The 22731-nt window shown below is 38.2% G+C and overlaps 16 protein-coding genes and 1 non-coding gene across 17 annotated transcripts, besides 2 other annotated features; 9 read left to right on the forward strand and 8 right to left on the reverse strand.

Annotated features, from left to right (window-relative positions):
* Positions 1-342: 342 nt before the first annotated feature.
* On the reverse strand, positions 343-1248 carry JID1 (Jid1p; the record flags this gene model as incomplete). Its single annotated transcript, NM_001184158.1, has 1 exon — positions 343-1248. One exon carries the CDS (start codon positions 1246-1248, stop codon positions 343-345), a length of 906 nt encoding a protein of 301 aa, NP_015386.1.
* A 282-nt stretch (positions 1249-1530) lies between these two features.
* FCY1 (cytosine deaminase) lies at positions 1531-2007 on the forward strand (the record flags this gene model as incomplete). The annotated part of the gene is made up of 1 exon (NM_001184159.1): positions 1531-2007. The coding sequence occupies one exon, from the start codon at positions 1531-1533 to the stop codon at positions 2005-2007; it is 477 nt and encodes a 158-aa protein (NP_015387.1).
* Positions 2008-2177: 170 nt separating this feature from the next.
* On the reverse strand, positions 2178-2686 carry YPR063C (uncharacterized protein; the record flags this gene model as incomplete). Its single annotated transcript, NM_001184160.1, has 2 exons — positions 2178-2559; positions 2646-2686. 2 exons carry the CDS (start codon positions 2684-2686, stop codon positions 2178-2180), a joined length of 423 nt encoding a protein of 140 aa, NP_015388.1.
* Positions 2687-3316: 630 nt separating this feature from the next.
* On the forward strand, positions 3317-3736 carry YPR064W (uncharacterized protein; the record flags this gene model as incomplete). Its single annotated transcript, NM_001348888.1, has 1 exon — positions 3317-3736. One exon carries the CDS (start codon positions 3317-3319, stop codon positions 3734-3736), a length of 420 nt encoding a protein of 139 aa, NP_001335826.1.
* A 322-nt stretch (positions 3737-4058) lies between these two features.
* On the forward strand, positions 4059-5165 carry ROX1 (Rox1p; the record flags this gene model as incomplete). The annotated part of the gene is made up of 1 exon (NM_001184162.1): positions 4059-5165. The coding sequence occupies one exon, from the start codon at positions 4059-4061 to the stop codon at positions 5163-5165; it is 1107 nt and encodes a 368-aa protein (NP_015390.1).
* Positions 5166-5578: 413 nt separating this feature from the next.
* UBA3 (NEDD8-activating protein UBA3) lies at positions 5579-6478 on the forward strand (the record flags this gene model as incomplete). The annotated part of the gene is made up of 1 exon (NM_001184163.1): positions 5579-6478. The coding sequence occupies one exon, from the start codon at positions 5579-5581 to the stop codon at positions 6476-6478; it is 900 nt and encodes a 299-aa protein (NP_015391.1).
* A 107-nt stretch (positions 6479-6585) lies between these two features.
* On the forward strand, positions 6586-7143 carry ISA2 (Isa2p; the record flags this gene model as incomplete). Its single annotated transcript, NM_001184164.1, has 1 exon — positions 6586-7143. One exon carries the CDS (start codon positions 6586-6588, stop codon positions 7141-7143), a length of 558 nt encoding a protein of 185 aa, NP_015392.1.
* A 163-nt stretch (positions 7144-7306) lies between these two features.
* On the reverse strand, positions 7307-8719 carry HOS1 (histone deacetylase; the record flags this gene model as incomplete). Its single annotated transcript, NM_001184165.1, has 1 exon — positions 7307-8719. One exon carries the CDS (start codon positions 8717-8719, stop codon positions 7307-7309), a length of 1413 nt encoding a protein of 470 aa, NP_015393.1.
* A 35-nt stretch (positions 8720-8754) lies between these two features.
* Positions 8755-9003: an origin of replication (ARS1624; Autonomously Replicating Sequence).
* Positions 8922-9803, reverse strand: SPE3 (spermidine synthase; the record flags this gene model as incomplete). Its single annotated transcript, NM_001184166.1, has 1 exon — positions 8922-9803. The coding sequence occupies one exon, from the start codon at positions 9801-9803 to the stop codon at positions 8922-8924; it is 882 nt and encodes a 293-aa protein (NP_015394.1).
* A 460-nt stretch (positions 9804-10263) lies between these two features.
* MED1 (Med1p) lies at positions 10264-11964 on the forward strand (the record flags this gene model as incomplete). The annotated part of the gene is made up of 1 exon (NM_001184167.1): positions 10264-11964. One exon carries the CDS (start codon positions 10264-10266, stop codon positions 11962-11964), a length of 1701 nt encoding a protein of 566 aa, NP_015395.1.
* Positions 11965-12537: 573 nt separating this feature from the next.
* On the forward strand, positions 12538-13173 carry YPR071W (uncharacterized protein; the record flags this gene model as incomplete). The annotated part of the gene is made up of 1 exon (NM_001184168.1): positions 12538-13173. One exon carries the CDS (start codon positions 12538-12540, stop codon positions 13171-13173), a length of 636 nt encoding a protein of 211 aa, NP_015396.1.
* Positions 13174-13930: 757 nt separating this feature from the next.
* Positions 13931-14012, forward strand: SUP16. The gene has a single exon. It is a non-coding gene; the product is annotated as a tRNA-Ser (tRNA).
* Positions 14013-14472: 460 nt separating this feature from the next.
* On the forward strand, positions 14473-16155 carry NOT5 (CCR4-NOT core subunit NOT5; the record flags this gene model as incomplete). Its single annotated transcript, NM_001184169.1, has 1 exon — positions 14473-16155. The coding sequence occupies one exon, from the start codon at positions 14473-14475 to the stop codon at positions 16153-16155; it is 1683 nt and encodes a 560-aa protein (NP_015397.1).
* Positions 16156-16298: 143 nt separating this feature from the next.
* LTP1 (tyrosine protein phosphatase LTP1) lies at positions 16299-16784 on the reverse strand (the record flags this gene model as incomplete). The annotated part of the gene is made up of 1 exon (NM_001184170.1): positions 16299-16784. The coding sequence occupies one exon, from the start codon at positions 16782-16784 to the stop codon at positions 16299-16301; it is 486 nt and encodes a 161-aa protein (NP_015398.1).
* A 377-nt stretch (positions 16785-17161) lies between these two features.
* Positions 17162-19204, reverse strand: TKL1 (transketolase TKL1; the record flags this gene model as incomplete). The annotated part of the gene is made up of 1 exon (NM_001184171.1): positions 17162-19204. The coding sequence occupies one exon, from the start codon at positions 19202-19204 to the stop codon at positions 17162-17164; it is 2043 nt and encodes a 680-aa protein (NP_015399.1).
* A 622-nt stretch (positions 19205-19826) lies between these two features.
* Positions 19827-19940: an origin of replication (ARS1625; Autonomously Replicating Sequence).
* A 162-nt stretch (positions 19941-20102) lies between these two features.
* Positions 20103-21185, reverse strand: OPY2 (Opy2p; the record flags this gene model as incomplete). The annotated part of the gene is made up of 1 exon (NM_001184172.1): positions 20103-21185. The coding sequence occupies one exon, from the start codon at positions 21183-21185 to the stop codon at positions 20103-20105; it is 1083 nt and encodes a 360-aa protein (NP_015400.1).
* Positions 21186-21512: 327 nt separating this feature from the next.
* YPR078C (uncharacterized protein) lies at positions 21513-22631 on the reverse strand (the record flags this gene model as incomplete). The annotated part of the gene is made up of 1 exon (NM_001184175.1): positions 21513-22631. One exon carries the CDS (start codon positions 22629-22631, stop codon positions 21513-21515), a length of 1119 nt encoding a protein of 372 aa, NP_015403.1.
* Between the last annotated feature and the right edge of the window lie 100 nt (positions 22632-22731).

Here is a 22731-nt window from a genome sequence, read left to right on the forward strand (position 1 = left end):
TTATACCAATTTTATGCAGGATGCTGAGTGCTATTTGTTAGCAAAACGGAATCGATGTTTCAACTTTTCAATACTTTTTTTCTTCTTTTCTTCGAACTTCGAAGATTATAGAGATCCATTGAAAATTTACGATAAAGGAAATGCAACACGAAGTTTGAAAAAAAGTTGATATTGAAAAAAAAAAAAAAAGAGAACCAAAAAAAAATTAAAAAACGTGAAAACGATGGTTTAACAACTTTTTTCGAATTTGGTATACGTGGAAAAACGAATGTATAGATGCATTTTTAAAGAATATATATAAAATTTAGTAATTGTATTCCGCGAGCGGCGCAATAGGTGATTTCATTTAGCTGCTTTCAGTTTGCGTATCATTTCTTCATTGATCTTGGCTTCTCTATCTAAATCCTCTTTCGACTTGTAAAGTCCCCAAGTTCTAAACCATAAGAACCGCCTCAATCTGGAAAATTTGTCAGTATCAAGACCATAATTCGTGTATGACTGAATCAAATGTAATCCACTTTCGTCATGAGTAAATTCGGCCTTGCTCAGAGACTCCTGGATTTTGGCTAACAACGCAGTCCCTTCGATGCATATAGCTAGGCCACAAATTATGCCAATAACGGTCCATGGGTTGATGTTTTCTTGAATTCTTTCGTTTTTCATGCTATTTGCGTCTTCCCAAGTCCCAGCGTTCCAGTATTCATACTGCGCGTTAGAGTGGTAGCCATAAGAGCCGGCATATTGGTAATTTTCAGTATTAACGTTAGAACGTGGTGAATACGATGTGGTCCAGCCTTGCCTCGTTGTGTCATATACGATCTTTTTCTTTGGGTCACAAAGAATATCATATGCTTGAGAGATGACTTTAAATCTATGTAGTTTTTCGCTTGATGTTAGCAGCAGCGGTGATTTACTATCACTGTTGGTAACCTTTTCTGAGCTAAATATTTGAATGTTATCGGAATGGTCAGGGTGGTACAATTTTACATAACGATGATATTTTTTTTTTAACGACTTCTTGTCCAGTTTAGGATTTCCAGATCCGGCCTTTGGAATGCCAAAAATATCATAGGGAGTTGGATCTGCCAACTCAGGCCATTGTTCATCCCTTATCGTAAGTTTTCTATTGCCATTTTTATCGTTCGCTGTAGCATACTTAGCTATAAAAGTGATTTGTGGGGGACACTTTTCTACACATGATAAGTGCCACTTGAATAAAAATGGGTATACGAACTTATGGTGTAGCATAACAAATATATTGCAAGTAGTGACCTATGGTGTGTAGATATACGTACAGTTAGTTACGAGCCTAAAGACACAACGTGTTTGTTAATTATACTGTCGCTGTAATATCTTCTCTTCCATTATCACCGGTCATTCCTTGCAGGGGCGGTAGTACCCGGAGACCCTGAACTTTTCTTTTTTTTTTTGCGAAATTAAAAAGTTCATTTTCAATTCGACAATGAGATCTACAAGCCATTGTTTTATGTTGATGAGAGCCAGCTTAAAGAGTTAAAAATTTCATAGCTAATGGTGACAGGGGGAATGGCAAGCAAGTGGGATCAGAAGGGTATGGACATTGCCTATGAGGAGGCGGCCTTAGGTTACAAAGAGGGTGGTGTTCCTATTGGCGGATGTCTTATCAATAACAAAGACGGAAGTGTTCTCGGTCGTGGTCACAACATGAGATTTCAAAAGGGATCCGCCACACTACATGGTGAGATCTCCACTTTGGAAAACTGTGGGAGATTAGAGGGCAAAGTGTACAAAGATACCACTTTGTATACGACGCTGTCTCCATGCGACATGTGTACAGGTGCCATCATCATGTATGGTATTCCACGCTGTGTTGTCGGTGAGAACGTTAATTTCAAAAGTAAGGGCGAGAAATATTTACAAACTAGAGGTCACGAGGTTGTTGTTGTTGACGATGAGAGGTGTAAAAAGATCATGAAACAATTTATCGATGAAAGACCTCAGGATTGGTTTGAAGATATTGGTGAGTAGAGCACGCAGCACGCTGTATTTACGTATTTAATTTTATATATTTGTGCATACACTACTAGGGAAGACTTGAAAAAAACCTAGGAAATGAAAAAACGACACAGGAAGTCCCGTATTTACTATTTTTTCCTTCCTTTTGATGGGGCAGGGCGGAAATAGAGGATAGGATAAGCCTACTGCTTAGCTGTTTCCGTCTCTACTTCGGTAGTTGTCTCAATTGTCGTTTCAGTATTACCTTTAGAGCCGCTAGACGATGGTTGAGCTATTTGTTGAGGGAAAACTAAGTTCATGTAACACACGCATAACCCGATTAAACTCATGAATAGCTTGATTGCAGGAGGCTGGTCCATTGGAGATGGTGCCTTATTTTCCTTATAGGCAACGATGATGTCTTCGTCGGTGTTCAGGTAGTAGTGTACACTCTGAATCAGGGAGAACCAGGCAATGAACTTGTTCCTCAAGAAAATAGCGGCCATAGGCATGGATTGGTTAACCACACCAGATATGCTTGGTGTGGCAGAATATAGTCCTTTTGGTGGCGCAATTTTCTTGTACCTGTGGTAGAAAGGGAGCGGTTGAACTGTTAGTATATATTGGCAATATCAGCAAATTTGAAAGAAAATTGTCGGTGAAAAACATACGAAACACAAAGGTCGGGCCTTGCAACGTTATTCAAAGTCATTGTTTAGTTGAGGAGGTAGCAGCGGAGTATATGTATTCCTTTTTTTTGCCTATGGATGTTGTACCATGCCCATTCTGCTCAAGCTTTTGTTAAAATTATTTTTCAGTATTTTTTCTTCCATGTTGCGCGTTACGAGAACAGAAGCGACAGATAACCGCAATCATACAACTAGCGCTACTGCGGGGTGTAAAAAGCACAAGAACTAAGCCAAGATCACAACAGTTATCGATAAAATAGCAGTGTTTGCATGGCCATTGAGAAGGACAACATTGGCGTGCGCGCCAATGTTGTCTCACCATGTAGCTCCAAACGAGTTGTAAGAGACGGACCGCTCACGCTTCCGAAGCGGTCAGAAAACGCTTCCCAGTATGCAGTTGACCTACATTCAACCTGCAAATATTGCTTTGCTTCAAGAAATGATTACACAGACGTCTATTTTCTTCTACATAATGCACGAAACTTGGGCATTTAGTCATGTAGCCGCCTAGCGAGCCTGGGTGCCGTCCTATCTCCTTTGTTCGTGCAAAGAGACAGGAACACACACTGCGTTCTCTTGCGGCCGGTCTGGCGGACTCAGGGGTGCGGCGTTTGCTTAACCGGAGGGAATAATAAAATCGGGGTGACGCAAGTATGAAGTCATGTGTGCTTAGCAATTACGTAGAGGGATTAGAAATAATAGTGTGCGGTTATCGGAACCGGCTCTTGTTCCCGTTTAGAGCAACCCAGGTGCAGGCGTACTTTAAAGTATTTTCTTTCTTTTTTTTCCTGCTACTTACGCTAGGAGCTGCCGCAGCTGCAAAGCCGACGTCGGAGAGGCAGGTGATCTTCGGCTCGGCCGACAAATCCCCTGGATATCATTGGCCTGTCGAGGTATCGGCCGCGTGGAACTACCGGGAATTACTATGCAAAACAATTGGAAATCTGGTAGGAAAACCTTGTTCTAGAACTTGGCGATTGCTGACAAAGAAGAAAAGGGCCTATTGTTGCTGCCTCTTTTGTTGTTCTTCCTCGTATTGTCTTGCCGGTGTTCTTTGTGTCTTTTGTGTGTAGGTTCTTACTATTATAGTGCTCTTTGCTATTATATTTTCTTCGTTTTCACTTTGCGTAATGTAACGGTCTTAAACAAAGTTTTTTTTTTTTCGCTCTTGCATTTTCCTTTTCTGCTCTATCTTATTTGCTAATTGTAGTTTCAGAAGTTTTACTTAAATATAGCACTATTTTCCAGTTTTAATGTTTCTTCTCATTGCTTTCTTTTATAATTTTCGCATATAATTATACATTTACGGTGTCTTAACTCTCCCTCTTCACCCCTCATTATTCCAGAAAATACTAATACTTCTTCACACAAAAGAACGCAGTTAGACAATCAACAATGAATCCTAAATCCTCTACACCTAAGATTCCAAGACCCAAGAACGCATTTATTCTGTTCAGACAGCACTACCACAGGATCTTAATAGACGAATGGACCGCTCAAGGTGTGGAAATACCCCATAATTCAAACATTTCTAAAATTATTGGTACGAAGTGGAAGGGCTTACAACCGGAAGATAAGGCACACTGGGAAAATCTAGCGGAGAAGGAGAAACTAGAACATGAAAGGAAGTATCCTGAATACAAATACAAGCCGGTAAGAAAGTCTAAGAAGAAGCAACTACTTTTGAAGGAAATCGAGCAACAGCAGCAGCAACAACAGAAAGAACAGCAGCAGCAGAAACAGTCACAACCGCAATTACAACAGCCCTTTAACAACAATATAGTTCTTATGAAAAGAGCACATTCTCTTTCACCATCTTCCTCGGTGTCAAGCTCGAACAGCTATCAGTTCCAATTGAACAATGATCTTAAGAGGTTGCCTATTCCTTCTGTTAATACTTCTAACTATATGGTCTCCAGATCTTTAAGTGGACTACCTTTGACGCATGATAAGACGGCAAGAGACCTACCACAGCTGTCATCTCAACTAAATTCTATTCCATATTACTCAGCTCCACACGACCCTTCAACGAGACATCATTACCTCAACGTCGCTCAAGCTCAACCAAGGGCTAACTCGACCCCTCAATTGCCCTTTATTTCATCCATTATCAACAACAGCAGTCAAACACCGGTAACTACAACTACCACATCCACAACAACTGCGACATCTTCTCCTGGGAAATTCTCCTCTTCTCCGAACTCCTCTGTACTGGAGAACAACAGATTAAACAGTATCAACAATTCAAATCAATATTTACCTCCCCCTCTATTACCTTCTCTGCAAGATTTTCAACTGGATCAGTACCAGCAGCTAAAGCAGATGGGACCAACTTATATTGTCAAACCACTGTCTCACACCAGGAACAATCTATTGTCCACAACTACCCCTACGCATCATCACATTCCTCATATACCAAACCAAAACATTCCTCTACATCAAATTATAAACTCAAGCAACACTGAGGTCACCGCTAAAACTAGCCTAGTTTCTCCGAAATGATTTTTTTTTTCCATTTCTTCTTTCCGTTATATTATATTATACTATATTCCCTTTAACTAAAAATTTATGCATTTGGCTCCTGTTTAATAAAAGTTTAAATCGCCTCAAAAGAACAATTGAAAAATATGTAAAATAACAGCAAATAAAAGTCAAAATTAAAACAAAGTACCCAGAGACAAAAAAGAAAGAAAAGAAAAAAGAAACAGTCTACAAATTCTATTTGAATATATAAAATTATATTCTCAATTTTCACGTATATATTCACCTCACAAATAATATCATTCCTTTAAAAAAAAATATGTATTATTGTATAATGTTTCAGCATAGTCGTTTTTTAAGCCCTTTTTTTTAAACTTAAAAAACAAATCAATGAGATATTGTATACCTATATTATCGATAATAAAGCGACGAGGATGGACTGCAAGATATTGGTGTTAGGCGCAGGTGGTCTAGGATGCGAAATCCTGAAGAATTTGACAATGTTAAGCTTTGTTAAACAGGTTCATATTGTAGATATAGACACAATCGAGCTAACCAACCTTAATAGACAATTTCTTTTTTGTGATAAGGACATAGGCAAACCGAAAGCTCAAGTGGCAGCCCAGTATGTAAACACGCGGTTCCCTCAATTGGAAGTTGTGGCGCACGTACAGGACCTGACCACTTTGCCCCCGAGCTTTTACAAAGACTTCCAGTTCATAATCTCGGGGCTGGACGCCATTGAACCTCGTCGCTTCATCAATGAGACTCTCGTGAAGCTTACCTTGGAGTCCAATTATGAAATTTGCATCCCGTTCATAGATGGTGGAACAGAGGGGCTCAAGGGACATGTAAAAACAATCATTCCAGGCATCACTGCATGCTGGGAGTGCTCCATTGATACCTTGCCCTCGCAGCAGGATACTGTGCCAATGTGTACAATCGCCAACAATCCTCGCTGCATTGAGCATGTTGTGGAGTATGTCTCAACTATACAATACCCTGATTTAAATATTGAGTCTACGGCGGATATGGAATTTCTGCTGGAGAAGTGCTGCGAAAGGGCTGCCCAATTTAGCATCTCAACAGAAAAATTATCAACAAGTTTTATCCTGGGTATAATAAAGAGTATCATACCTAGTGTAAGCACTACGAATGCGATGGTTGCAGCGACATGCTGTACGCAGATGGTTAAGATTTATAATGATTTAATCGACCTGGAAAACGGCAATAATTTCACTTTGATTAACTGCTCAGAAGGGTGTTTTATGTACAGTTTCAAGTTCGAGCGGTTACCCGACTGTACTGTTTGTTCAAATTCCAATTCCAACTAGTATTACTAATGAATAATACCATCCGCCGGTGTCACTTGTTTAAACATCTTGCAAGTAAGTCGAGATCCTAGAGAGCCTTGTACATGTGATTGCACAGTAAAGAAGGTATGCAGGCTAAATTATTGTTTACCAGACTAAACTTTAGACGTCCCTCCACAACTTTACGCCAGTTTCCCCTAACATGTTTTTTATTTCATAGCAAAGCATTTTACTCGGATCTGGTCACTAAGGAGCCGTTGATCACACCGAAAAGAATAATAAATAAGACGCCTGGGTTAAACTTATCTATTTCTGAGAGGGCTTCCAACAGACTAGCTGAGATCTACCGCAATAGTAAGGAAAATTTAAGAATTAGTGTGGAAAGTGGTGGATGTCACGGTTTCCAGTACAATCTAACTCTAGAACCCGCTACCAAGCCAGATATTAAGAATGATGTCAAAGACAAGGAGTTTTCAGACGACCTTGACGATGATGATTCCAAGGATATAATATACGTGTTACCCGAAGATAAGGGTCGAGTGATAATTGATAGTAAATCACTAAACATTTTGAATAACACTACACTGACATACACTAATGAGTTGATCGGTTCTTCGTTCAAAATCATCAATGGTAGCCTAAAAAGTAGTTGTGGTTGTGGAAGTAGTTTTGATATTGAAAATTAAGCTGTATTATATTCATCCCTGTATATAGCATGCCCAGCTGCCAAGCATTTTTTTACTTAATTGTCTCTATTATATATTTGAAAACCTAGCAAGAGCATTACGGGATAAAACGCTGCGGCGTTCGCATTATTAATTTGTATTCAAACGACTAATTAAAACTATCTTACAGTTCGTAAAACTTCATAAGTTCGACCATATCTCTATCCTTATTGTCATTCCTTAACATTTTCATTCGAGAACTTCCTTCCATCTCATATATCCAATACTGATAGTTCTCTTCATTATACATTTCAACAAGATCATGTTCACGTATAAATTGTTCAGAATCATCACCATCACAGACATCAAATGGATCGATTTGGAACGAATTATTGTCACCACATCTTAAGTTGGAAAACTGCTTTGTAACACACCAAGTCAAGTACGTATAAAATCTACTCATTAGTAAATCGTTGTACCCACCCCCTCCAAGTAGGAATATGTGCGCTCGAGGATAACTTTTCATGATATTTATGATGATTCGAGAAAGCCCTCGTATTGTTAGCTGCCATTCATTGAATCTATCACCCAGAAGCCCATCACCACCACATTCAATTATTAAGGCCTCAGGTTCGTGTCTTTCTATTAGAGGATTGACGATTTTGGATGCGATCAATTCCAAGTAGTTGTCATCACAACCATGCTTTAAAGGAATATTAACCACGTTCTTATCCTTTCTTGAATCACTTAAAGAACCAGTTCCAGGAAAAAAACCAGGCTCGTAGAGATGTACTGAAATTGTCTGTATTTGTTTAGAATATTGGAAAGCCTTTTCTACACCGTCACCATGATGCAAGTCGAAGTCAACGTACGTGATTTTATTTAGCTTTGCTTTGCGCAATCTCTGTATTAACAGTACCACGTCATTTATATAGCAGAATCCGCTTGCCCTCTGTTTAAAGGCATGATGTCTTCCACCATCCCAATTTATACCGATAAGACGTTCTGTAGGCGATAGATGATCCAACAAGTTTAAAGTCGCACCTGTAATAACTTGACAGTACATAGGAAGGTATGAAAAAATCGGGCAATCTCCCTCTAAATTATACTGTTTTGTTTCAGAATTTAAAATATAAGTATCTGTTGGTTTATCATTGGTGGGCACCTCACTGTTATTAATACAGTCCATATTATTTTCGAGCGCTTGTGAGTGATTCAGATAATAATTATAGAGATTCTCTCTAGTGGTGAATCTCTGAAGATCTTGCGATGGATTGTAGTCGATTTTTTCGTTCCAATTATCGGCCAATTCACTCAACTCACTCCATTTGGACTCTACCATGGGATTATTTACATCTTGTGCCATCATTTTATTGAATCTGCCATTTATCAAATAATCGATATATGATTTCGAATGGAACTCCAGCAGATCATCCTTTCTGGCGTAGGGAAATGTTAGCACTTCGTCAAAGTGCTGGAGAAGATCGTACGCGTTTATTAGGGAATATGTCAGCTGCGATTTTTGATGATTGTTACATGGGAGTAAATCTGCTACTTGAGACTGAAATATTGACGTTGATATGACCAATTTCGACATAGCGTTTTTCTAAAATGGACAGGTGTTTATTAATTCATATTACAGTACATACACCTTTTTTTTACTTTTTGTTTCTTTATTAATTTTTTAGTTTTTTTCATATTCTATTTTATTATAAGTAGTAATATGAAGAAATTTCCCAAGCAAAGCTCAATAAAATTATTTAGCTAAACAAACATATGCATATATATGTATATTCTCCCTAATTTAATTCCTTGGCTGCCCAGGTTGGTAGAACAAAGGAAGCTTCGTGAATTTTCTTGTTATAGTATCTGTATAATTCAGCCTCCTTCTCATCAGAGATTTCACGTAGTGGCTTCTTGACATTGCAAGTTTTATCTTTGGAGCAAACCATAAAACCAATCGTACCAGTTGGGTAAGTTGGAATAGTAACGAAAGAGTATTCTGCAACTGGGAAAACTTCAGAACAGGCTTTCTTTAAGTCCTTAATGATTGGCAAGTGAATCCACATACTTTCTGCTTGTGTAGTGATTACACCCTTTTCTGTCAACGCACTGTTCAACAATTGGAAATATTCCTTTTGGAAAAGGGTTTCAGCTGGACCTTCTGGGTCAGAAGAGTCAGTAATGATTACGTCAAATGTGTTTTGGTAATCTCTTAAAAATTGGAAACCATCACCAATGTGGGTCTTAACCTTTGGGTGAGAATAAGAGGCAGCCATTTCTGGTAGGTACTCCTTTGATAGTCTAATAACAGCTTCATCAATGTCACATAACCAGGCTTCCTCAACGGAATCATGCTTGACAACCTCTCTCAAAACACCACCATCACCCCCACCAATAACAAGAACCTTCTTAGGATTTGGATGGGAATTCAAGGCAAGATGGGCAATCATTTCTTGGTAGGCAAATTCATCCCTTTCGGTGGCTTGAATTACATTATCTAAAACTAGAACATTACCATATGTAGTGGATTTGAAGATCAAAACGTCTTGATATTTTGACTTCTCATGGTGTAAAACTTTCTCCACTTTTAAAGTCATGGCCTGGCCTGGCCACATGGTATCAGAAATTTCTCTGAACCAGCCGTCTACAATAGTTGGGTGAGTGATTTCTTGTGCCATTAGATTTATTGCTTATTAGTGTTTGCTCTTCTTGACTGAACTACTATGTGAAGCGTACAAGATACTAAATTACTAAGTCAGTTTTATATCACAGCTATTCCTTATCTCATGCCAATAGCATTTTTAGAGAAAAAAATGAAAGGTGAAAAAATTTTTTTTCTCAAGCAAAGAAATGAGGAGTTCCTGAAATCATGCAGGTGCAGAATATTGGTGTAGAGAATCGCGTTTGTATATTGTCTTAATCCTGTACTTACGAGTAGGTATTTGATGTTTTAAAAATTGCAAATGTACTTTTTGCGAAATCTTGCAACATTTTTTTTGTCAGGATGTAATTGCAACTAATTAATTTTTCAAAACTTAAAATGAAGGTTACCTATTAAGGAACGTTTGTGTTTGAAAAAGAACTCCTAATCAAAAGCAAAGAAAACATAGAACAAAAGCCAACAAAACTCTTTTGGAGATGGTAGAAGGAGACTCTTATGTGGAGACTTTAGACTCCATGATTGAATTATTCAAGGATTACAAACCTGGTTCCATAACTTTGGAGAATATAACACGACTTTGTCAAACTTTGGGTCTCGAGTCCTTCACAGAAGAATTGAGTAATGAACTTTCAAGATTATCGACGGCATCTAAAATTATCGTGATAGATGTTGACTACAATAAGAAGCAAGACAGAATTCAGGACGTTAAACTCGTACTAGCATCTAATTTTGATAATTTTGACTACTTTAACCAACGAGATGGAGAGCATGAAAAAAGCAACATTCTTCTAAATTCCTTAACAAAGTATCCTGATTTGAAAGCTTTTCATAACAATTTGAAGTTTCTATATCTGTTAGATGCATATTCCCACATCGAGTCCGATTCTACCTCCCATAATAATGGGTCTTCTGACAAAAGCTTAGATTCAAGCAACGCATCATTTAACAACCAAGGTAAACTTGATCTTTTTAAGTATTTCACGGAACTATCACACTATATAAGACAATGTTTCCAAGACAATTGTTGCGACTTTAAAGTCAGGACCAATTTGAATGATAAATTTGGAATATATATTTTAACCCAGGGCATCAATGGTAAGGAAGTGCCTTTAGCCAAAATTTATTTAGAAGAAAACAAAAGCGATTCACAATACAGGTTCTATGAGTACATATATTCACAAGAAACCAAATCTTGGATAAATGAATCTGCTGAGAATTTTTCTAACGGCATTTCCTTGGTTATGGAAATAGTAGCAAACGCTAAGGAAAGTAACTATACAGACTTAATTTGGTTTCCTGAGGATTTCATATCACCGGAACTTATTATAGATAAAGTTACATGTTCATCAAACTCATCTTCTTCGCCACCTATAATTGATTTATTTTCGAACAATAACTACAATAGTAGAATACAACTGATGAACGATTTTACAACAAAATTAATCAATATTAAAAAATTTGACATAAGTAATGACAATCTAGATCTAATCTCTGAGATACTAAAATGGGTTCAATGGTCGAGGATAGTACTTCAAAATGTTTTTAAACTGGTCTCCACACCTAGTTCAAATTCAAATTCATCGGAACTTGAACCTGACTATCAAGCTCCATTCTCCACCTCGACTAAAGACAAAAATTCTTCAACATCTAACACTGAGCCAATTCCAAGAAGTAACAGACATGGAAGTGTAGTAGAGGCCTCTAGAAGAAGGCGTTCTTCAACTAATAAAAGCAAACGTCCCAGTATAACTGAAGCAATGATGCTTAAAGAAGAGGGTTTACAGCAATTTAATTTGCACGAAATTTTATCTGAACCCGCAATAGAGGAGGAAAATGGAGACAGCATCAAAGAGCACTCTACAACTATGGATGGTGCCAATGACCTCGGATTCACCGCCTCTGTTTCGAATCAAGAAAATGCAGGAACTGATATTGTGATGGAAGATCATGGTGTACTGCAAGGCACTAGTCAAAATTATGGTACTGCAACAGCGGATGACGCAGACATAGAAATGAAAGACGTCAGTTCTAAGCCTAGTAAACCTGAATCGTCGGTCTTACAACTAATTGTAAGTGAAGATCATATCATTCTCGACACTATTTCAGAATGTAACTTGTATGATGATGTAAAATGCTGGAGTAAATTTATTGAAAAATTTCAGGATATCGTTAGCTAAGGAGGTACGGAGTGGCTCAAATACACATTGTGGACCGTACACTCGATGGAGTTTAGGTTTACGTACACCTTCTAGTGCAAGGTGCATGCTTTTCATACCTCATATGACTGAGTTTGTTTAGTGTGGCCTATATTCTAAAAAAGATAAACGTTAGAATAAATGAGCTTGCGAACTGAGCCATTTACCGGTCATTTGCCAATATATATAATCAAGGACATCTCTATCATTGTGAGAAATACTAAAAATGTAGGAAAAAGGTTAAAACAAGAACCACTAACACGCTAGATAGGTAGATAGGTAGGTAGGAGGAGGTCGATATTATTACTGCATATATATATTTTTTTCCATTCTGCGTTTTCTTGCTGCAGCGTATTTATGTATCAAGATCCCGGGGCAGCTGTAAGTGTACTGTCTAGAAAATAAATCAGCAGGCCGCTTGCTACTTCAGTAAAAAAGAGAGTAGAAACTGGAAATTTTTTTGGCAGTCAAAAATTTAATATATAAAAAAGGCCCTTTCTGTTTTAAGTGCATTTATTAAATGTTTCCAGTTCCAAGACGATTGGCAACGGAATTATGCAAAACGGCACAGAAGACAAAAGCAATATTCCTGCTCGTAGTAATGATGATGTATTGCCGCCGTTAGCCGTCAGACTTACTATGAAAGTAATGCGATTAATTTTCATCGGAAAAATGTTTGCATATTCATTTGTACCCTTTCCCCCATTTAAACTTTTGACATTTGATAATACTGTGGGCTGGTTCGTAGCATATTCAGCGATCGTTTCTATTTGGGGGTTTGCTGTGTGGATGGAAAGAGGATATAGACATAAGATTAATCTACTGCCTCCAAGATGTACGAAGATAAGATGCTCTCGCTGCAATACAAGAATAAGATCCCCCAATTGGTTCAAATATAAGAATTGGTTATATTTTTTCCTATTATACGTTTCTCTAACCACTTCTAACTTAATAATTCAACTGGCCTCTTTTATGACAGAAATGAGTCGTCGGGGTATAAGCGTTCCTGGAACGAAGGATCCAGGCAAGAGAGATTATTTAGGGCTTATCATACCAATGCGATTCATTGGTGCATTTATCCATTACATGACGGCTAATTTATTCAAAGAGTATTATTTACATAACGGCCCACTAGAAAAGAATGATAGACCTTCTACCGATGAGAAGACATCAGAGAATGAAACGCTATAGCTTAACCTCGATTAAAATTAAGTTCAGTATGCCATAGGTGCGTTTATTACATGTTTTTTAACAACACTTCAATATTTCTTTCTCTGTATTTTTCAATAGGGAACAAAATGTACTATTTTCTCCATGAGGCCTGAAATAGCAAATGTACTCCCGCAGTTAATAAATGTACGGACAGCTTTTCATAGCCAATTAAAAGCAGTTTATATCTCTTTCCTAGCGGATCACATCTAATGGTTGTCCAACTTCCCTTGGATTAAGAAATAGGTGAATAACGGGATAGTTTTTGAGGATCCATTATTGATAGAGGTTATAATTTTAGACAGGCAAAATATTCTAGCACTTCTCGAGGGCATAGGCATCCCTAAAAGGGAATCAATAATTTTACATAATGATATTACCATATCTTTTATACTTTCTTGAGATCTGGAGAATTTTGTAAAATTGTTGGGATTCCATAGTCGATAATATTATATATACAGAATATGCTAGAAGTTCCAATCATTACACTTTAACTTCAATAAAAAATTTGGCGACTACTTCCCAATCTTTATGTCATCTTCTTGCATCGTATATGACAATATGTAACAGTAATATGAATAATAGTCAAAAAATAATATATAATATTCATTCCAACACTCTTAGTGTCCCTAGCTAGAATTACTTCTGCTAGTGAAACACTCATCATCAATATAAGGAAATTAATTTTAGTCAGATGTTTTTAATACCTTCCGTTTTCTAACACTACCAGATTATTTTGGGCACTATGGCCGAGTGGTTAAGGCGACAGACTTGAAATCTGTTGGGCTCTGCCCGCGCTGGTTCAAATCCTGCTGGTGTCGTATTATTTTTTGAAATTATTTTTCAATAACCACCATGTCAGCACCAGGTTCTTTTACAATTATACAAACACACATATCTCAAAATCACTCAAGAGGTCATGGACCAATATGGCAACTTGCTACGAAAGTCATACGGTAACATATCAGCTTGTCTAAACATACCATACTTTACCCATTTTTTTGTGCTTGTTATATGGCGCCATAAATTGCTCGAACATGGTCATGTGATGCAAAACATTGTATTACCCTTCTTTATTGATTTTTCGACAATCCACCAATTCTAACTACGAAACTTTTTATAGCATAAAAGTACTTCCACATTTTTGGTGCAATGAACTAATTTAGATAATAACAAGATCAAACAGCGTCCCTTCCGCGTCAATAAATAATTAGGAACTGTAATTGAACCTCTATTAGTATATTTTTTTATTGATTGCATGAAACATCCGCTCATTCTGTCATGTCTCAAAGAAAGCTACAACAGGATATCGATAAGCTTTTGAAGAAGGTGAAGGAAGGTATTGAAGACTTCGATGACATATACGAAAAATTTCAGTCAACAGACCCCTCCAATTCTTCGCATAGAGAAAAACTGGAATCTGACTTAAAAAGAGAAATCAAGAAGCTGCAAAAACATAGGGATCAAATAAAAACATGGCTCAGCAAAGAAGATGTAAAGGATAAGCAAAGTGTTCTGATGACTAATAGGAGGTTGATTGAAAATGGCATGGAAAGATTTAAGTCCGTGGAGAAGCTAATGAAGACAAAACAGTTTTCAAAGGAGGCTTTAACAAATCCAGATATAATCAAAGACCCTAAAGAACTCAAAAAAAGAGATCAGGTCTTATTTATTCACGATTGTTTAGATGAGCTACAAAAGCAATTGGAACAGTATGAGGCTCAAGAAAATGAAGAACAAACAGAAAGACACGAATTTCACATCGCCAACCTAGAGAATATCTTGAAAAAACTTCAGAATAATGAAATGGACCCAGAGCCCGTAGAAGAATTCCAAGACGATATAAAGTACTATGTAGAAAATAACGATGATCCCGATTTCATTGAATACGATACAATTTATGAGGACATGGGTTGCGAAATACAACCTTCATCAAGTAATAATGAGGCTCCAAAAGAAGGAAACAATCAAACTTCTTTATCTAGCATTCGCTCATCAAAAAAACAAGAACGTTCTCCAAAGAAAAAAGCTCCGCAGAGGGATGTTTCTATATCAGACAGGGCGACGACTCCAATCGCGCCAGGTGTAGAATCAGCCTCGCAATCTATATCTTCTACGCCAACACCTGTGTCAACTGATACGCCATTGCATACAGTGAAAGATGATTCAATAAAATTCGATAATTCTACCCTTGGTACACCAACTACACATGTGTCTATGAAAAAGAAGGAATCGGAAAACGACTCGGAGCAACAACTAAATTTCCCACCGGATAGAACTGATGAAATTCGAAAAACCATCCAGCACGATGTAGAGACGAATGCAGCTTTTCAAAATCCCTTATTCAACGACGAATTAAAATACTGGTTAGACTCGAAAAGGTACTTAATGCAACCTCTTCAAGAAATGTCACCAAAGATGGTATCGCAATTAGAATCTTCGCTATTGAATTGTCCAGATTCTCTAGATGCCGATTCGCCATGTCTATACACCAAACCATTATCTTTGCCTCACCCAACGTCAATCTTTTTTCCCAATGAACCAATTCGATTTGTTTATCCGTACGATGTACCTTTAAATTTAACGAATAATGAAAATGATACTGACAATAAGTTCGGTAAAGATAGTAAAGCAAAATCTAAGAAAGATGATGATATCTATTCCAGAACCTCACTAGCCAGAATATTTATGAAATTTGATCTTGATACTTTATTTTTCATATTCTATCATTACCAAGGATCATATGAACAGTTTTTAGCTGCTAGAGAACTTTTTAAAAATAGAAACTGGCTATTCAACAAGGTAGATCGCTGCTGGTATTATAAAGAAATCGAAAAGTTACCACCAGGAATGGGCAAATCTGAGGAGGAATCATGGAGATACTTTGATTATAAAAAAAGTTGGTTAGCGAGACGTTGCGGTAACGACTTCGTATATAATGAAGAAGATTTCGAAAAACTGTAAACAGTTTCCTTTTACTTATATAATTCTCATCGTGATTTACTAGGTAAATGTAGTATTCAAAATCTCCAATTTGTACTCTTTAACTTCACCTTCACATATTATCTTTTTACTCGATGTAGACCGCACCATCATTACTTGCTAGCTTATAACTCTTTTTTTAAAAACTGTTTGGAGAAATAGGTGATTTGTTTGAAGTTGTACTCGAAATCTTGTATGTCACCATACCAAGGATCTTCAATAATGGTCTGCACAGTGCCATCATTAGTATTCCAATCACCAAAAAGGCAAACTTTAGCTTTAGAACCTTCAGGTTGTATTTTTTTTAGGTTATTAATGTTGGATTCATCCATACCGATTATATAGTCATATTCATCGAAGTGTTTGGTCTTTATTTGTTTCCCTTTATGATTAATCTTGACGCCATGTTGCTTACAAATGGACACTGTACGATGATCAGGGCTTTCCCCCACATGATAATTAGAAGTGCCAAATGAATCAATCTTGTTGAATCGATTTTCTAGATTAGCCTTTTCGACTTCATGTTTGAAAATGGCTTCCGCCATTGGTGATCTACAGAAGTTACCCAAACAAATGAATGCGACCGATATTTTTGGTTTTTCAATTGTCATTTTCGTGTTAACTTTCCCTTCTCAGTTTTCTATCGCTTATCAAAAATCACAGGGTTTCAATTAGCCTTTTAGGAGTTATATTCTTTATTGGCTTTATACTTGAATGGTGTGATTCTCTCGAAGGGTTTAACATTCAAGCTCGGCCATGTGCTGGTACAAGGAAAAAGAAAGAAAAAGTAATCATTGAAATTTTTCTATAATACGTACACCTATAATATAAGAAGGAAAAGGACTGAGTGTTTGGAATATTGTTAAAAGTTTGAAACTATTTTTTTGCTTAATCGTTTATAAAAAAAGTTGTATTTAAGTTGTATAAAGTTTTATTTCATTTTTTCACAAATAATATCATATCAAATCTGATGATCTACGATCAGAATTTAGAAAGCTTTTTTCAAAGGAGAAATTAGCTTGTCACCCTTATAGAATGCAATGGTCTTTTGAGCTCTTTCAGCAACACCTTCTGGGGTGAAACCGAAGAACTTGAAGACTTCTGGTGCCTTACCGGAGGCACCAAATCTGTCAATACCGAAGGATTGATGAGCGTATTTGCCCCAACATGTGGTAGCCAAAACTTCAACAGACATGATTGGAACGTTGTCTGGTAAGACTGATAGTCTGTATTCTAGGGGTTGTTTGTCAAAAGTGAAGAAATCTGGTAGAGAAACAACACGAGCCTTGATGTTCTTTGCGGCCAAAGTCTTAGCAGCTTCAACACTCAAAGACACTTCGGAACCAGTAGCCACTAAAATAATATCTGGGTTAGCAACATCTTGTAGTACGTAACCACCCTTAGAAGCGCTTTCAATAGAGCTACCTTCCAATTGTGGCAAGTTTTGTCTGGACAAAGCAATGATACTTGGAGTATGCTTGGATTCTAAAGAGTTCTTGTAGGCGGCAGAAACTTCGTTACCATCAGCTGGTCTCCAAACTTGAATGTTTGGTAGGGATCTGAAGTGTGCTAAAGTTTCAATAGGTTGATGTGTTGGACCATCTTCACCGACACCGATAGAGTCATGTGTAGCAACCCAAATAACTGGGTGGCCAGACAAAGCGGACAATCTAACGGCACCAGCAGCATAAGAAACGAAGTTCAAGAAAGTACCACCGTATGGTTTGTAGTTGGCACCGAAAGCTGAAATACCGTTCATTATGGCACCCATAGCGTGTTCTCTAATACCGTACCTAATGTATCTACCAGAGTAGTTACCTGAACCGGAAGAAGGAGGTTGGAAGTCAAGGGCTTCCTTCCATCTGGTCAAGTTAGAAGGTGTTAAATCGGCAGAACCACCAATCAACTCTGGCAATTGATTGTAAACATCCTCAAGAACAGTTTCTGATAATTTTCTAGTGGCCACGGCAGAGTCCTTGGCGGTGTAAGTTGGCAACTTAGATTCCCAATTTGCGGGTAGTTGGCCGCTCAATCTTCTAGCCAATTCAGCACCTAATTCTGGGAATTTCTTTTGGTATTCGCTGAACAACTTGTTCCACTTGTTGTTGGCTTCGACACCTGGCTTTAAAATTGTCTTTTGGTAGTGGTCGTAAACTTCTTGTGGAACAACAAAGGACTTGTCTGGGTTGAAACCGAATTTGCTCTTTAGTTGTTTAACATCATCTGCTTTCAATGGGGCACCGTGCACAGAGTGAGAGCCGGCATGCAAGGAACCGTAACCAATGGTTGTGGTCATTTTGATCAAAGTTGGTTTGTCCTTGGATAACTTAGCTTGAGCAATAGCCTTGGCAATACCGGCTAGATCTTCGTTACCATTTTCTACGTACAAAACTTCCCAACCGTAGGCTTCGTATCTCTTAGCAACATCTTCATCGAATGAGATACTGGTAGCACCATCGATAGTGATCTTGTTGTCATCGTAGATGGCAATCAAGTTACCCAATTTCAAATGACCAGCCAAGGAGGAAGCTTCTGAAGAAATACCTTCTTGCAAACAACCGTCACCCAAGAAAACATAGGTGTAGTTGTCAGACAAGGTAAAGCCCGGCTTGTTGTAAGTGGCAGCCAGGTTAGCTTGAGCCATGGCCATACCAACAGCGTTGGAGATACCTTGACCTAATGGACCGGTAGTAACTTCAACACCTGGCAACTCAAATTCAGGATGACCTGGTGTTCTGGAACCCAACTGTCTGAACTGTTTCAAGTCTTCAATAGACAGATCGTAACCAGTCAAATGTAGCATAGAATACAACAAAGCGACCGCGTGACCGTTAGACAAGACAAATCTATCTCTGTTGATCCAGTCTGGGTTGGTTGGGTTCATGCGCATTTGACTCCATAGAACGTGTGCAGCTGGTGCCATACCCAATGGAGCACCTGGGTGACCTGAGTTGGCCTTGGATACGGTGTCCACAGCCAAAATTCTTATGGTGGAGACGGCTAGCTTATCAATGTCAGTGAATTGAGTCATTTTGTTTGCTAAAGAGGTAACTATGTAGAGTTGCTTGGGATGAGCTTCCTTCTCTGTTGTACTTCAGTTTGATCTGAAACTTAAAAAACGAAATTTAAAAGGAAGACAACGGTGAGAACAAGAAATGAATGAATCAAGAAGTCACGATCAAGTATGTAGGTAAAAGATCAGGGGGGAGTATGTACGTAACCAAAAAGATTGGGAAAGAGTTTATATATGAATCATGCCTACGATCGTACCTTCTTGGCTTTCCCAAGAAAATTTTTCATCTCTCGAACTTCTCGAGAGATTGCGAACGGAACGGCAAACGCCGCCGGCATTTCTCGGAAAGAAGACTAGAAAATAAATGACGGTGGGAAAAAAAGCAAGAAGCTACGGTTACCCGCAGCGGCACTATAGTAGATGGGCTTTTAAGCCCGTTTTCAGGGTCAGGTAATATGTAATGTAGTAGCACTTAAACTTGCTAACCATAAATGACCAAAATGCAAGTTTGCTGTATTTTAGTCCCGTTGGCGTTTTCGGATGCTTCATTCCCCAGAGAAGTGATGTGTATGCGAAAAATGTCTCAATGCAGCTTTGGCTGCTGCGGAACTTATCCGCTTTGTAAGCACATCTTGTTTTAATGTGTATGAATTTTTATATTTGGTTCGAAAATTATGACATTCGGCCAAGAAACTTTCAGAGGAGCTGTGTATTAGCAGATGGTAAGCGCACGTTGAAAATGCTGAATATTATTAATTTAGACATACCTTGATGGCTGAACAGTAGTCAGAAAATTAAAAAAAAAAAAAAAGCGCTTATTACGGCGTATACACGTAACTATATAGACGTAGATCATTGAATATTGATATGATATAATATTTTCCCCGGGATTGCAGAATACTGACACGCCTTTTATTTATCGTTCATCGTGTATTTCGAACTTGTCCTCAAACGGGCTCTCAGTGCGACTGCCCTGGGTGCTCTCGCGTATCGATTCTGGAATTTCCAAGTCCAGTATAAAACTTCCTTCTTCATCGTCATCTTCGTCGTTATTACCATGGCTTGCCTCGCTTTTTGCCATGTGTGAAAGATCATCCGCCTCTGTCTGTTCTTCAATGACATCCAAGTCCTGAATCTCCTTATCACTCTCTTCCTCTGCGATTTGAACCAGTTTAGGTTTAGCACGAATAGCAGTTATGAGGTTATCGTCTGCGTCCTTATTGAGTACCTGGTTATGCTCGTCATCTTCGTCATCCAGACCATCCAAGATGGAAGAACCTAAGGTTATATGTGACCTGATATCACCAGCTGCATTTTGTCTCTTAGAGCTCGAGCGTAGTTTTGATTGCAGTTTGTCGGTACTCAAACCGCTTGTCACACCAGGAATGTAGGCAATAGGCAAAATATTAGAAGCCCTTGTACGAGTGGTAGATGCTGAACTTCTGTTTCCCGGCACGTTGAGAGTTGGAGGTACCAGTGACGTATTGAACAGGGTGTGACTTTCATCTTTTCTCATACCGCCATCATCCTCATCGTCTTCATCATCATCGTCTTCATCGTCGAAGTATTCCTCTTCATTCCCGTAACTTTGCGATGCCTCTTCCAATTTCAAAGCTTTATTTTTTTGCCTTTTGGGCTTCCAATATCTCTTGTTGATGAAATACAACGCCACCAAGGCAATAAGCATCGCACCACCTACAATACCCACGGTGAACCCCACAATCAACGAGGTTTTCTCATTTGAATTACTGGAACTAGAACTAGAGGAGGAGGAAGATAAACTACTCAGTTGTGAATCGGACTGTTTCGCACAGTATGTGGATGGGCACTTGTCACATGTTAATGAAGTCATAACACAATATTCTCCTGAAGCGCAAACAGGGCATGATGCAGTTGAATCGCAAACAACACATCCGTCGCTGCCTCTAGTTGCAGAAGTTGAAGAGGTGGCTGTGCTTGACAAGGATGAACTTGCAGAAGCCTTGGAGGAGCTCGACATTTTTTGTTTGATTTTCAGAAAACGAACGTAACCAGTTTGATAAATGTGGTGCCTCTCTTATTCGGCCTGGGAAGCAGTGCAACAATAGCGCACATTATAATCATTTGATTTTAAATTCACCCCAGGACAATGGGGCATTATTTTCTGTTGAGAGGGTAACGCGTTGTTTATTGAGAACTTAACGCGTTTCGATTTCAAGAATGCACTATAGTGCGGAAATGTAAACAGAATTTATTGATACTTGGCATTATTTGAATTTTATTTATATCTTGCCCGAACATGTCTTGACACAAGCAAGGAACGTTTGCTCATTAACCTTTTACACGGTTATGCTTGTACCAAAGGCTGATCACCTGGTTCGGGCACAAAACAGAGTTTAGTTTCCAACTGTGTTTCCTTTCCCGGATCAGATGATGGTAAGGGAACGGTAACGGCGTCTTCATCTTTACAAGGTTGGCCCTTCTTAAGATTTTGATGCTTTGTAGTCCATTTTTTGAATCTTCCTTGCAAAAGATAAATTTCCCTTCCCAAATTATTTCTAAGTGTGTCCCACACTCGTGGCACGTTTTCTTGATTTTTGTCGCCAAAATTAGCACTCTTATGGAAAATACGGAACATACCACCGCTGTTATTTTTAGAACTACTCTTTTCAGAGCCGAGCATATCAAGAGAAGTCCTGACATATCGGTATTTCAAAAGAGTCTTTTTATTCTCTTGCAAAGGAGGCCCGCTAATAATGCTTTCCGTATCATCAGTTACTAGCTCCTTTTTGATATTTTTCCCAAATGTGGGACTTATGGAGGTCTTCTCAGGTTCAGAAGCGGAGTGAATTTGGCAGGTTTCATCAATTTTAACTAATGTATCGTCATTTTCAAAATCGTCAGGTGTTAAGGGTGATATAATATTCAATCCATTCATAAAATCATCAATATCACTAAAATATGGTGTCTTGCCCCGTTCCATCAAGTCCTCTCCATATCCATATACTTTATCATCGTTTACCTCTTCCAGATTATTATCAGATGGTAGGGCTAATTTACTCTTATTTTTTCTAAACCACTTATTCAACCTCTGTCTCCAATCACGATCATAGCGGCCATGCAATTGAGAAAGACTCTTCAGCTGCGTATTTGAACTGCTTTCACTGTCAGAAAAATTCTTATTGGTTTTAAACCAGCCAGAACAAGATCGGAAAAAAGTATCACTTTCAGTAACTTCTTTAATCACTTTTTCCAGCCTGGCAATTTCTTGGTCAGTTTTATCGTGAATATGATCAACTCTGACACCTAATTGTGCAGTCTCATTGATTAACCTTCGTAAATCTTCGCTTTCAGTCAAATGCGTTGTTATTTCAGCTTCTTCGTCAAACTGGAAGGTTCGTTCATCATCAGACCTAAGCTCTGAGGGGCTTAATACTGTTGGTAAGACTCCAGAAATCGTTTGCATGATTGATATTTTATCTTTTTATATGATTTTGTTTTTTAGTTATACTTACGCTTGCTACCCTTACTTATGAAGTCAGTCTCTTTTGTTAGCTTTTATTACA

Source organism: Saccharomyces cerevisiae, chromosome XVI (assembly GCF_000146045.2).
Source record: "Saccharomyces cerevisiae S288C chromosome XVI, complete sequence".
Classification (NCBI taxonomy): Eukaryota; Fungi; Ascomycota; class Saccharomycetes; order Saccharomycetales; family Saccharomycetaceae; genus Saccharomyces; species Saccharomyces cerevisiae.